The sequence below is a fragment of the Canis lupus genome, chromosome X (assembly GCF_003254725.2).
Source record: "Canis lupus dingo isolate Sandy chromosome X, ASM325472v2, whole genome shotgun sequence".
In the NCBI taxonomy this organism is placed as follows: Eukaryota; Metazoa; Chordata; class Mammalia; order Carnivora; family Canidae; genus Canis; species Canis lupus.
In genome coordinates, this window is record NC_064281.1 from 96158040 (window position 1) to 96173110 (window position 15071).

A 15071-nucleotide genomic window follows, 5' to 3' on the forward strand; every position below is an offset into this window, starting at 1 on the left:
CAATTAACATGTTATTTCATGACAGCAAATTTTAGATTAATACAAACTTAATTTCAATTAGTGTACAAAATCTTTCATCCTATACAGTTTACATTGTTATTGCCACAAAATACATCTTTATACATTGTGTACCCATAAAGACGGATTTGTATTGTTTTATGTAGTCATCCTTTAAATCATATATTACAAAAAGAGGAGTCATAAAATGCACGAGTACTATTTTTTTGTATTCATCTATGTAGTTACCTTTAGTATGTAGCTTTATTCCTTCATGTAGATACCAATTATTATTTAGCGCAGCTTAAAGCACTTTTCCAGCATTTCTTATAGGGAAAACCCAGATTATGAGGGGAACATCTACTCTAAAAGAAGAAGAGAAACACCTTCTGAGAATAATTGATCAAGTAAACATGAATTTATAAGGAGAGTTCAGGGCATTCATGGCTCAATCACTGGATTTCTTTTCTGTTTTTTAAAGATTTTATTTATTTATTCATAAGAGACACAGAGAGAGGCAGGGACATAGGCAGAGGGAGAAGCAGGCTCCATGTAGGGAGCCCAATGTGGGACTTGCTCTCGGGACCCCGGGGATCACGACCTGAGCCAAAGGCAGACCCTCAACCATTGAGCCACCCAGGTCCCCCTGGATTTTCTTAATGAAAGGGACTCCAAGATCATCTGTACAGGATGACAAGGTAAGTGTATAGACAGTGTGACTGAGTGTATTGAAGGTTTGAAGTTGTACCTAAGAGTTATGGGAGAGGGAACTGGGATAAGGATAGAACTGTGCCCATGTATGCAACTCTACCACCCAACTAGGAATTCATTTCACGATGCTGGGTATTGTCCTTTCGAAGTTCCTAGAAACAAATTCTTCTGGAAGCTCACGGCAGTGCCCACAGTGCAGCCATCCAGCCTGTTCGCTCTGTAGGGGGCGCCCTGCAGAGGGGAGTAAATCCCAGGAGGCCTTGCGTGGTGACTCAGAGGTTGTCTCTGTGACGTCTACCACCGTTGCCTGGTAGGGGTTGGTGTGGTGAGGGCGTGTGCTTTACTCTTTGTGAGGAAAGCAAGGTCGTCAGCGGAAAGAGGCCCAAAGGGAGGCCAGGACTGGGAAAGGACTTCAGTAGGGCTGAGTGTGGAGGTGAAGGGCGGACCTCCCTTCACTGGCGGCGGCAGGGGCGGCGGAGTCCGTGAGGCGGGGGTCAGCTAGGCCGCGGCGGCCATGGCAGTGGACTTCGGGGACCACGCCAGCGGGTTCCGTCACGCCGAGGTGGTCAGGTTCATCAACAACGAAGTCCTCCTGAACGGCGGCGGCCCGGAGTTCTACGCGGCCTTGCGCTCACGGCCGTGGAGTGAGGTGGAGGACCGGCTTCGGGGGGTCCTGGCCGACCCGCGGGTGCCGCGCGCCCACCAGAGAGCCTGCGCCTGGAGCGCGCTGGCCTTGGGCGTGCGCGGGGCCGCAAGGCAGCGGGAGCAGCAGGGGCGCCGGATCCGGAGGCTGCAGGAACAGATGGAGGAGCGGGAGACCGCCGCCTGGGCCCTGGCCTCCGAGCTACAGCGGATGCGTGAGGCTCGAGAGGACGTGGCCACACAGTTGCGCTTCACACGCATCACCCTGCAGCAGGCGCTCATGGAGTGTGATGTGCTTCGCGGGCGGCTGCTCCAGGCGGAGAGGTCGGCCCAGTGCATCCCACTGGCCCATGAAATAGTAACTGGACCTCAAGCCGAGCAGCTTGGTGCTATGGCATGGCCCCTGAATGCAGAGCCACAGAGAGATATGGTTGCCATGGGATTGCCTGGGAGGCGATATTTTGAGGCCCAGGTACCAGCCCCAGCTGTTCTCTACATGCCAGGACCCCCAAGTCCCTGGGCTCAGACCATACAAACCCCTCTGCCAATGCTGGTGCCATACCCAATCCCATTCCATGCACCACTCCCAATGGGGGTCCCTTTCTTGCCACCTCTGCCATCAGCATTAGCCATGGATGCAGAAGCTACAGTAGTCCCACTTCAGTTGCCTCCTCTGGGGATCTACCCACCTGTTCCGTGTGCTACAGTGGGTTTCCAGGAAGAAGTGGCCCCACTGTGGAACCAAAGAAGTTACAGCCAGGAGGGAGGTCCTCCGATCCTCCAGAGTACAGTCTCCCTGGGGAACATCGGAAACCTTAGCCAGGAAGGTCTAGAGAGGCCTCAGGGGATGGTTCCCCTTGGGGATAGCTGGACCCACAGCCATGAAGGAGATCCACAGAGGCACCAGGGGGAGGTACCACTCAGAGATAGCTGGACCCAGAGTCAGGAAGAAGGTCAAGAGAATCCCCAGTGGGTCGTCCCCCTTGGGGATAGCTGGAACCTCGACCAAGAATGAAGGTTCAGAGAGATCCCAGGAGGTGGTTACCCTTGGTCCCACCCTGGAAGAAGATCAGGAGAGTCCCCAGGAGATGGTACACCTAGGGGCCAGTGGGAGTCACAGGCAGGAAGAAAGTCCAAAAAGACCTCAAGGTATGGCCCCCCTTGATGCCAGCAGGAGCAACAGCCAGGAAAAAGATCCAGAGAGGGCCCAGGAAATGGTACCCCTGGGGGCCAGTGGGGGCCCCAGGCAGAAAGAAAGTCGAAAAAGATCCCAAAGGATGGCCCCCCTCGATGCCAGCAAGAGAAACAGCCAGGGAGAAGATCTAGAGGGGCTCAAGGAAATGGTACCCCTGGCGGCCAGTGGGAGCCCCAGCAAAGGAGGTCCAGGAACACCCCAAGGCATGGCTCCTTTAGGGGACAACAGTAGCCAAAGCCAGGAGGAAGATCTGGAGAGGCCCCAGGGGACAGGTCCCCTGGGGGACAGCAGAAGTGAGAGCCAAGTAAAAGGTCAAAAGAGGCCCCAGGTGATGCCCCTCCTGGAGTTTGGCAGGAGCCACAGCCAGGAAGAAGGTCTACAGAAGCCCCAGAGGATGCTCTCCCTGGCATTTGGCAGGAGCCACAGCCAAGAAGGTCCAAAGAGGTCCCAGGCGACTCCCATGTGGGACAGCAGGAGCCAAAGTATGAGGGAAAATCCAAAGAAAAACCAGCCTCAGGGGCAGAAGGCCAAGCAACCAAAAGGAAAAAAAGCATTGGATTTCCAGCACCAGAAGCCTGCCTCAGGATGCAGTCCAGTGAATTGGGACTGCCCATGGTGTAAAGCCATGAATTTTCCATGGCGCAAGGCCTGCTATAAATGCAAGAAAGTCTGTGAGGCAGGTGGGAGTGGAGGCCTGGACCCAGGACAGACTCACTGATTTCAAGAAGGTAAGAAGGAAAACACTCCAAGGAAAAACCAATTTCCCAAGACCCTTTTCTGATAAAGTAACTTCCTTACTTCACAGAAAATTTGAAAACCAAAATTATTGTAGATAAAATTAACTAAAACAATCTATTATTCCATTACTGAAACTAACAACTTTTTATCATATGTAAATATACTCTTTTCTGTTCCTTTATTAACCTCCTTTTCCTGAAAATGCCATGTCTTTGGCTGGGAATAACCATGTTTTTCATGTTATAACTATATTGAATTTTAGGAGCACTACTCTTCCTTCAAAATGCTATTGTTTCTTTAGTAAACTACGATGTTCATGTTTGCTTCCTGTTTTTGTTTCAAGTTTATAGGTGAGGGCCGGTTTTTATATCTCTGAGCCCCACAGAACTTGCTGTTTGTTTGTTGCTGAAGAAGCTGAACTCGTCCCATTAGAAGATCTCCCAAGAGTCCAAAGAAATCACACCTTGATTCCAGCTGACCCACACCTCATGGAGACCACCCCCCCCCACTGGCTGGAGCTGAGAAGAGTGAGAGGAAGGCGGGGAAGAGGAGATGGTATTCATCAGTGGGGAAAGGAGAGCAAAACAATTTTGTTAGATAAAAAATAAATAAAAAAAAATCAGAAAACAAACCAAAAAACCCAATTTTGTTAGGATATAGTTTCTCCATTGGGACAAGGGATTAATTTGGGAGAGCTGGAGAGGTGTTACAGTATTAAATTCTATAGATGATAACAAATTTGATGGGTTACATTTAATTCATTAAACAAATAGTTATTGCCTAGTGTGTGTTAGGAGCTAGCCTTATATGTTAATATCTGGTGCAGACATTATAACTTGATTTGGTGAGTTTGGTTAGATAACAGGGGAAAGCTTAATTTGGCATACATATTATATTAGGAGGACATTTTTGCCTGGCATATAGCATGATTTTCTGGTAAGCCCAATTGAAATAACGTCTAGATATTTTTGCAATTCCAAGAGCAACAACAGGGACTTTCATGAAAGGACTTGTGTCACTGAATTGCTCATCTCACTGTTCCCAAGTGGGACAAATGAGCAGTGGCAGAGATCAGGAAAGTGGCTTCATGAAAGTGCGGGCAGGACTTTTTCTGACACTCTAAGGATTTCCTCCTTTGAGAGGGACAGCTATCTTCCTGGTTGCCCAAAATACTGCTGGGTGACTTAAAGAAAGATCATGCTTGAGGGAGTGTTGGCTATATACTTGAACCCTTAGCTTCGGGCCACTACCATCCCAAGCTGCTTTCCAGGCAAGAGTGGATGAAGAACAAAATGCATTCCAAGAGCAGACATGCTATGGGTAGTATTTCCCTTGGGAAGACTGATAAGATAAAGAAAAAAGAACCAGACTTCTCTTCCACTTGGTGTGTTCTCTGCAGGCTCTCCACTCCCCCCAAGGCAGGAGGAGTCCAGGGGGTGGAAAGTTAGATGGTCTCCAGCCTGAACGAAAGTTGTTCTTGAGCTCCCCCTGTGAAATCCCAGCTCACCGAGCTCAGCATCGGTCACAGGTTCCTGATTCTAATAATAAAGGGTGTGCACTTGCCTGCTGTGTCTTCTGTGAGGTGTGCATCTCGGGGCAGGTTTGCTCCGAGGCGGTTTAAACCCACACCTTCCCACCATCTCTCTCTCTCTCTCTCTTTTTTTTTAAAGATTTTTTATTTATTTAAATACACAGGAGAGAGAGAGCGAGAGAGAGAGGCAGAGACACAGGCAGAGGGAGAAGCAGGCTCCATGCAGGGAGCCCGACGCGGGACTCGATCCCGGGTCTCCAGGGTCACACCCCAGGCCAAAGGCGGCGCTAAACCGCTCAGCCCCCCTGGGCTGCCCATCCTTCCCAGCATCCCACCGAAGTGAAGGAAAGTTCTCTCATTCACTATTCGAGGGCCTCTCCTCTTCCAGCGAGCTCCCCAAGAAGGGCAGGGGGAGGAGCTTCTATGGAATCTTCGGCCCATTGTGATTGTCCCTGCGTCCCTCAATGTCCACGCGGTCCCTGCTGCTCCTGGGCCCGCGGGGCACGAGAGGTGGGGGGAGGGGGCTTCTGTCTAGGCTGGGAGCCCGACCGCCCGGTGTCCAGCCCCGCTCTGTGCACCAAGAAGCCATTTCCCAGAGGCCCTGTCTCCCAGAGGTCCAGTGAGCAGGAATGTCCCTCCGGCGTTTCTGCCCCGCAATGCACGCTCCCCTCCTTCCTATACAGAACCGCATCACGGGGCTCAGGATTCTGGAAAACAGCCAGGTTTATTATTTATTTTAATTTTTTTTAATAGCAACTGTTTTTCCTTCCTGCGGGCAGTTGCTATGTATTTTTTAAAAGATTTTATTTATTTATTCATGAGAGAGAGAGAGGCAGAGACATAGGCAGGGGTAGAAGCAGGCTCCCTGTGGGAAGCCGGATGAGGGACTCGATCCTGGACCCCAGGATCACGCCCTGGGCCGAAGGGAGGCACTCAAGTGCTGAGCCACCCAGGCGTCCCACAACAACCAGATTTTTAAAAATATTTTATTTATTTATTAATGACAGACACAGAGAAAGAGGCAGAGACATAGGCAGAGGGAGAGGCAGAGGGCAGCCGTCAGTCCAGGGCATGATCCATGGCCTGGGATCAAGTCCCACATTGGGCTCCCTGCATGGAGCCTGCTTCTCCCTCTGCCTGTGTCTCTGCCTCTCTCTCTTGCTCTCTGTCTCTAATAATAATAAAAAAAAATCTTTAAAACCCTAAAAAAAAAAAAGAAAGAAAGAAAAAGAGGAAGAGGCAGACATGGGACTCGATCTCGGGACCCCAGGATCACGCTCTGGACCAAAGGGAGGCACTCAACCCTGAGCCACCCAGGCAACAGCCAGGCTTAGATGTCCTGCTAATAAGACAAATGTTCCCCTAGGCAATGGCGGGTGGAGCCTGGCTGCCTGCTGTATGGGACAACAGATGGAGCAGAGAACTGACCCTGCCTCGCTGGCTTCCTCCCTCAGGCCTGGTAACCGGGAGGCCTTGCTTACCAGAAAGGAGCTCTGGGGAGGAAGAGGACCATCCGGGACATCAACCTAAAGCTAGGTTTTCTGGGCTAGGGGCTGGTTTTGTGATACTCTCATGTGTGCCAATAGCTCCCTGGAATTTTGGGAAGATGATGCAAAGATGGGACTCAGGAATTTTCCAGCATAATCCACTTTGATGTACTAGTGGGTCACTCTAGATCTCACTATGGTTGCTTTATTTATGGTTTCGAATGAACTCTGCTGTTTGTTGGCATGCCTTTAGGTCTGCATGACAGCAGACTCACCCTGTGCATAGCTTTTTATATAGTTTAATATTATTACAGTCTTTCTGGGTTGACTTTTTCTAAAACAACCTGGATCATTAAGGTGGTCAAATGACTACTTTTTTCTGAGCTGGGTACACACAAAAAATGGTAGCGGTTTTTGAGGCAAGAACTTGGCCTTTGGGGTTAGAAAGAGACCTGAGTTTAGATACTTGCTGTGCTAGTCACTAGCTATGTGGGCTTCAACAAGCAACTGAACTTCCCTGAGCCCCCAGCAAGTGGTAGTTCCTTTCCCTACCCTCAGGGTTCTGCTCTGGGTGCTGTGGTAATGAGAATAAGGTATTATTAATGATGGCAAGAGCTACCATTAAATGTTTACTATGTGCCAGTCACTCTAAGCACATTGCCCCTTTTGGTGACTGTAAGGTATGAATATAGGTATATTAATATACATTAATATATATTAATAGTTTTTTAAATATTCTATTCATTTATTCATGAGAGACACACACAGAGAGAAGCAGGGACACAGACAGAGGTAGAAGCAGGCTCCTAAGCGGGGAGCTGGATGTGGGACTGGATCCTGGAATTTGGATCCCAGGATCACAACCTGAGCTGAAGGCAGAGGCTCAACTGCTGAGCCACCCAGGTGCCCCTATATTAATAGTTATTCAAAGTGAGTATTATTACCCCCATTTTGGTAATGCAATACCCAAATTTGGGAATTGGTGAAGCCTGACTTCAAAATGAAATGTAGGGATGTCTGGGTAGCTCAGTGGTTTGAGCATCTGGCTTTGGCCCAGGGCATGATCCTGGAGTCCCAGGATCGAGTCCCACATCGGGCTCCCTGCATGGAGCCTGCTTCTCCCTCTGCCTATGTCTCTGCCTCTCTCTGTGTCTCTCATGAATAAATAAATAAAATCTAAAAAAAAAAACCAAAATGAAATTGTACAGGTTCTAATGTCTGTTCTCTTTCTGTTATATTACAGCACCTTAACCTTTAACCCCTACTGAGTGATATATTTGCATGTTAGCATAGATCATCAATGCCTAGAACCCAGTGACATGTTTGTAATGGAGAGACTTGGAAGCGCAGTGACAGCCCGGTGGTCATGGTGATGCTGCTCTTTTAGAATTTCTCAAGCTTTGTGACATATGAGCACCTTGGCTGCCAGTGAGTAGGACCACTTATTATCTCCAGACTGCAAAACAAAGAGGGGTGCTGGCAGTAATTTAGGCAGTGGAAGCGATTTGTATTTGATTCAGCAGACTGGCCTTATGAAAAGTTTATATATAGCTGAGTTCAATACTGTTAAGATAGAGCCCATCTTGACTGCTTATCTGAAGTCTGTCTGAATTACTCAGTTTTTGTTTTAAGTGCATAAGGTGCCAGCTGTAACAGCCTAATATATATGCATGCGTACTTTTCAGCAAGGAAGTAGGGCGAAAGGAGACTTCAAAAGCTTCAGATTTTGTTGCAAAATGGGGAATAGAATTGATGTTTTCTAAATCATGGTACTACATCTATGACAGAGTGGCAAAGAAATACATAATTTCTTTATCGTATGCTTTGTAAAGTCTCAACACCAAATAGTAGCAGATCCTTATTATGTGGTGCAAGCACTGTGCATAGTACCTGTGAGTGTTCTTCTCACTTCTAGCACATGATAGAGTGAGTGCATACACTGGAACTAAGCCTCACATAAACTTACGGATCCTGGCCTATGACCTTATGAGGTTGCTGTTGAACAGATTTTTCTCATTGACGGTGTTTGTTTTTTGGCACTTAAGACACGTGTTCGAGACCACAATGAAATAGGCATAAGAAGTGCTGCCACACGGGGTATCTGTACCCCCCGAGGGACCTGGTACAGCTCCTTGAGTACAACTTCCTATTCAGCTCACGCTGAAAGCACTCTATTCAGTGAGCCCAAGAATCCCTGCAGTAGGTCAGATCCTGGCCCATCTAGCTCAGCTTCTCTGGGGCATAAAACAGTTGTAAAAAGGATCATATTCTCCCTGGTGTTAATTTTATGAGTGAAGAAATGCCAGTAGGAATCCCTAGCTTCTCTTTGTTACTTCATAGATCAGGCAAAGAGCACACATCTAGAGAAGGTTCAGATGTGCCAGGCACTGTGTTTGACAACCTGGAAGTCATTAGTATTGCCCTCTGTAATTTCCTGTTCTGTTAGAAAAAATAAGACAAATATACACCAAGCAACAGTTATTACCTTTTCATCAATTATTCGACCATATTTTCTGGCCTGCAGATGTCAGTTTTCAAAAGATTCTGTGTATCAAACAGCATTATTTAATATATGACTATTTTCTCATTTAAAATTACAAAAGCATCTCTAAAGTTCCCTCACAAAAACTTGATATAATTCCAACTGAAAGCAATCATTTATCATTTCAGTTTAGGAGTTTTGTGGGGCTTCAGTGAATAGTATTACCACTATTATTATTATTACATGCAGCCTAATCACAGAATGAACCATTCTACTAGGCTCTTTGTAATATAGACAACACTTCAGAATCCATCATTACTATCTTCTCAAACTTCAATGAACTTTGGGAGCGCAAATTAGGAACAATTTTTGTAGAAAGCTGGTAGTTTTAATGCATGTTAAATACCAGTAAGTGTTAAAGGATTAAAAAAAATACAAGTTCAGTATGTACCATTTGGGATTGCAAAACTTCCATGGTAGCCAAATGGTTTCAAATTGTGCCCCCAAGTCAACAGAAAAAGTTACTGAGAAAGTTAACTTTGTTTTATTTTGAAATAATATGCAGTATTACAGCTTCACTTGTGACATTCTCCAACTCTTTTCTTTTTATGTTTATATCTACTATTTTAGGTTTGATTCTTCATTCTACACTACCTTACAAAAATAATTGTGCACAAGGCAGAAACCTGTGATTACTTTTGCGGTAGGCAGCATTTAACCTTACCCCAGTGTTTATAAAATGATGACAAAGAGCTCTCTGCGGGTTTCGTCTGTAAGTAAAAGTTTTAGGATATTTAACCTCATTTATTTTTTGCTTGATATATTTTTACTTTGATAATTTTGTGACCATATTGGTTTCAGGCAAGAAAAGGATTGAGCAAGTATTGAAAATTTTGTACCTTTATCGCTACAATTCCTGATATTGTCTAGACAGTGTTTGAAACTTCAGAACGTATATGACCTGCTTTGTAAAAGACTCATACTACTGAACTCCCCACTGATCCATGTTTCTAGCATTTTTTCATGAAATATTTATTACTGAGAAGGAAAAGAAAAACGATGCCAATGCCACATCTGTAACTACAAAATGCATTCAGAAATCCACCATTAGCTGTTTTGTTTCCTGGGTTATAATATTTCCTATGTATCTACAAAACTGCTCAGGGAAACATTTATATAGTCCATTTCATGCTGTTGCTTTGCCAAATTTTGGTGTTCTTGGTGTATAGATCAAAGTGGCCATCCATATTTCAAAACATCAGAGGTTTCTTAAAACAATGTTCAGGCAAAAAAACAAACAAATAAACAAAAAAAGACAAAACAACCCTGTAGACAAAATAACCATCTCTTGGACTTTAATCTTTTAGTTTAAGCTCTGTATTTTTGAACTTCCAAGAAAGAGAACAGATTTTAGAAAGAAAGATGGAACCTCTTTTACAATGAAATGATATTTTCTTGCACGGCTATCATACCCTGAGTGCTCCTACCCAGGATGATGGAGGCAGAAAGAAGGTTCAGTCATGATTTCTGAGTTGATGAAATCAGAAGGGTGACGTGTTGTCAGGTGCCAAGGTGTGGGATGTGAAGAGTTGTTTCTATAAACCAAAATGAGGCAGACCACAGGATAGACGTTGATAAACAATGAACATGAAAGAAGGCAGTGTCAGAAATTATATACTCCTTGAAGTAAATAAGAAGCCACATTCTCTGCAGAGGGTTCCTTGATGAAGGGAAAGAGGACAGGGGGAACAAAGAATCTAACTAGCTCAGGTACTGTGTTAAGATCTGGATGTGTCAAGAGGATTACATCGTAGGTTCCAGTCACATCACATATGTTAATCCATTTTATCTTCGTGGAGAAAGATAAGTAAAAACTGGTCAAGAGTGGCCTTCATTTGGTTGAGTAAAAGGAGAAAGAGAAAAATTGGGCAGTAAGACCTCATATGTGCATCCAGGCCCGCCCAGCACAGAAGATGCCCAGGCCACTCGCTGTCCTATTACTTTTGTCTTTTTTAAAGTTTTAATTTTCATTCTAGCATAGTTAACATACAGTGCTATGTTAGTTTCAGGTGTACAATATAGTGATTCAGTGTTGTATTACTTTAGATGGATAAGCTGATGATCCAGATTCCGGACCTGTGAGCCTGAGTGAATAGACCTTGACTCTGTAGGAGCTTCTAAGAAGTACTAATCAATGAGGCCCAGGCTAAAATGGTAAATCTGATCTCACAAGGCATATAGAGACATGCTATACAGGTATGAGAACAGCTGACACTTGAGAACTGTAAGAATATTCTAGAAGTCAAAATTACAGTTGCTAGACAGGAGACTGAAGCCCAGCCAATTCAGTGCAGTGAACTCAGAATTAAGGTTGGGAGTCAGAAGAGGCTTTTGGTGAAATGCACAGGCTCAGAAGTCAGCAGCCTGTATTCAACTCCTGGGCGGCACACTGACCAGTTGTGCCACATTGAGCAGGCTACCTAGACTCTCTGGGTTTTGGCTTCCGCATTGGTAAAATGGAGGCAATAATTAATAATAACAATGATGAAAATAACAAATTTGCTTCATAGAATTGTTGATACAAATCAACGAGATAATACATGCATAATGCTTAGCAGGAATGCCTGGAATGAAATATGTGGTTAGCAAATCTTAGCTATTATTCCAGAACAAACTCTCAGAAACAGGCGAGAGTTTCAGCCCAAATGAGGAAGCACCTTCTAAGTCATGAAGGAGGGAAAACTAGGACAAGTACAAGGAACCATACAGAGCAGACAGAAAGATCAAGAACTTGCTATCTTGAGTATGTGGTGCAGATTTAGAATGCAAGCTGAGTTAGATGCCCCTCTACCGTTCCCCCAGAACCCCATCCTTTCCTGTCACAGCTCTTCTCTCTAACCTGAATATCTGCTACACTGTCTGTATTACAATAGATGCCCATGATGTTGGCCGAAAGACTAAACATATTTAAAATAGCCTTAAACACGCACAACCTTCTCGCTGACAAAATAAAAGGGCATTAGAAAAATTAGCCTCATAGATCAACCTGTATGTTATCAAAAAGAGGTGCTCTTTTCAAGACATTTTTTTCTTTTTCTTGTTTTTGTAAAGGAAGTGAATTTTAGTAAGTGCCGAGAGAATGTGTAAACTCACCACAGGTGTCAAATCATAACACTGTCACAGGAGAATTCACACCTATAGATGAGCTAGTTGAAGAACAAAGTTAGTTTTGAAAGGTTAGGGAAAAAGATTTTGAAATGTCAGATCCACTCTATAAAACTGACCACCCTTGGCATCATCCTTTTAATCTACCTGAGTTGGAGAAAAGCCCAGGGCACTTGAAATGAAGACAATTAGCACCTCAGACAGGGCATCCACATGCAAAATTCTGTCACCTCTCAGAGACCTCAGGAGGTGACAAGTCTGGATAAGAAGACACTTTCAACCTGGACTGACAGTTTGTCAATGCTTTTATATTTGACTTAAATGGCATCTATATTTTAAAAGGTTGTAGTTTGCTTTAAACTGTGAAGCTCTCTTCCTCTACCTCATGATTTTTATTTTTTAGGTCGTTTAAAAAACAAGAACAAAAATCTTTCCTCTGTTGGGTGAGATCTGAGGAAACAGCTCTTGCTTCTTGCACACAAATGAGCTCAGTCCATTTCCCCTCTGTTTCTCTGGAAAGTACTCTTGGCTTTTGTTTAAAGCACAGTATGTTAAAGCTGGAAGTGGCCTTATGGGTCACCTGGTTCAAGTCAACTTGGCAGATGGAGAAAGTAAGGCTCAGAAAGAGAAAGTGATTTCATGGTAAGACATGGAGTATAATTTGACTCTCATAATTGCTGGATTAATCCTTTCCAATTTATCTTGCCATTCCAAAGGTGGGCCAGAGGCATGTACAACTCTGTGTGTGTGCGTGTGTGTGTATTTTTCTATTTTCTTTAGAGCACTAATTTCATTCATCCAATCACACAACAAATATATTCAAACATCTGAAATCTGCTGGATGGGGGCACCTGGCTGGCTCAGTCCATAGAGTGTGCCATTCTTGATCTTGGGATTGAGAATTTGAGCCCCATGTTGGCTGTAGAGTTAATAAAAAATCAAAAATAAAAACAAATGAAAAAATAAAATGAAAAATAAAATGTGCCATATGGAGGATACAGTGGTGGTAAATAAGGCACACAAAACCCTGCCATCATGGACTCTACGTTCTAGTGCAGGAGATAGGCAATAAGGGATTCATCAGATAACTCTGCTTCTAAGTGGATTTTACTTGTGTTGGGGGCCCATTCCTCCTAACTCTTTTTCTGCTGGTGCTTCCATTATGTCCACTGTTTTTCCCCTTTCCTCTCTTGTGTGTATGGCCAGAGAGAGAAGGGAGAGAGCCATTTCATTTTTTAAAATTTCTTTTTATTGGAGTTCAATTTGCCAACATATAGCATAACACCCAGTGCTCATCCCATCAAGTGCTCCCCTCAGTGCCCATCACCCAGTTACCCCAACCCCCCGCCCACCTCCCTTTCCACCACCCCTTGTTCGTTTCCCAGAGTAAGAGAGCCATTTCAAACCCTGTTTCTCTACCCTTCAAGTTCTGAATTTGCTAAAAAGTCAGGTTTAGTACTGGTGTTGCACTAGGGTGAAGATGTTGGTATTTTTCATCAACACTGCAATAGTGGGCCGGCCCAGATGTCAGCTTGCTTGTGAGATGACAATGATGTGCTAGATGTGAGAGTTGGACTATTACCTTATAATTTATCTGTTCTTTTTTTATACGAGTTTAGTTGTGCTGAACTCCCTTGTACCTGGCTGCTTTGACAGGTATGCTATTTTAGCAACACAAAACCAAACAGAACGAAAAGAAGAATGCATGGTACACTTTCGCTGTCAGATCCAGGTTGCTCTGTTCCTAAGTTTGGGAGTAATTTGTTCAGGGTTGTTCAGAGACAAAACAAAACAAAACAAACAAACAAACAAACAAACAAACCCAACAAAACCAATCAAAACTTAGGTTTCCTTTTTACCCATGTGACACAATGTTCTCACGTTCACCTTGCAGGTGGGCTGTTATCCCTATGGACTGAAGGAGGAACTGGATCCCCTTCCCCATCTTCCTCTTTCATGTCTGAAATTCCACCATTGTGATGAACTTCTCGGGGCTAATCATCTGCCAGCTCAAAATATTGAGAGCTCAGGGCGGACTGACTTCTCAAGACCTTAACGTTGACATATGCGTTCACTTATTAGAACGATTTCTTCCTTGACCCAAAGCATGAAGGGTGAAAGGTGGACTTGGCCATAAACAAGTGAGGTAGAAAGATGATGAGACAATCCTGGCTCAATTCCCCAGAGCGACCCCCAAATATCATCTTGAATGCTGTTTTATTTTCTTTGTTTAGCCTTGGTGTTGTAAGAGGCTTATGTTTACACTTCATCTACTAAGGTTGATAGATTCTAGGGCTGGGCATGCTTCAATCAAGAAGGAGAGACATGGGGAGCCTGGTGGGCTCAGTCAGTAGAGCATGTGACTCTTGACCTCAGGTCATGAGTTTGAGCCCCACGTCGGGGGTAGAGTTTACTAAAAAAAAAAAAGAAAAAAAGGCGAGTCACTACTAGCTGCCATGGAAATTTTAGAAGATTGTTCTCAACCCTAGTGGGTGGCAAACAAATATCTGGCTGTGGTGCAAGGTAGCTCTGTGCACCCGATCCATTAGTAGGGCATGTGATGATTTAGAAATTGTTCTCCCAGTCTTGAGCTCCCAGCCTCACCATGACTTCAAGGAACTAGGTGTTGAAGTTGTGGAAGAGATGCAACAGACACCTGGCTTCAGTTATTTAAATTTCAGTTTTACAAGTATTTTACATAATTGAAAAGAAAAATGTAGAAGACCATCCAGCTTCAAGCATTAAAGTCTTATTCCAGTGAAAAAGGGGGAAGTTTTGGGGAAATATTACTTAACAGCACATTTTAAAATGGAAGCAATGTTTTATTTCAGAGAAGAAAATAAAAATTGAAAGGCTTTAAAAAATTAATGATAGTTTAGCATCAACTGGAGGAAAAACACTCTATTAACGACAGAGGATAAAATTATTGACGCTTGTGATGTGATTTAAAGCAACTTTTATGCCCCAAATGCTGAAAGGTAGGTCCTGTACATCAAAGGGCATAAACAAGTCCACATAAAGACAAAGCACCAATGAAATGATGCTTTCTCTCATCGAAAGCTCATCAAATAAAAAAAAAAATGGAACGTCTTCACACATAGACTGATTTTTGTTCGTCAATCA

The 15071-nt window shown here is 44.3% G+C and overlaps 1 protein-coding gene across 4 annotated transcripts; it reads left to right on the forward strand.

Annotated features, from left to right (window-relative positions):
• Positions 1–997: 997 nt before the first annotated feature.
• On the forward strand, positions 998–14973 carry LOC112649133 (testis-expressed protein 13D). Of its 4 annotated transcripts, none has more exons than XM_049107242.1 (7): positions 998–3273; positions 3627–3838; positions 6181–7729; positions 9414–9555; positions 10890–11039; positions 12352–12590; positions 13843–14973. In XM_049107242.1, exon 1 carries the CDS (start codon positions 1223–1225, stop codon positions 2363–2365), a length of 1143 nt encoding a protein of 380 aa, XP_048963199.1. In that variant the 5' UTR covers positions 998–1222; the 3' UTR covers positions 2366–3273; positions 3627–3838; positions 6181–7729; positions 9414–9555; positions 10890–11039; positions 12352–12590; positions 13843–14973. The 4 variants fall into 4 exon arrangements, with proteins under 4 accessions (XP_048963199.1, XP_048963200.1, XP_048963201.1 ...); XM_049107243.1 differs by having other exon boundaries at positions 10890–10997; XM_049107244.1 differs by having other exon boundaries at positions 6269–7729.
• The last annotated feature ends 98 nt before the right edge of the window (positions 14974–15071 follow it).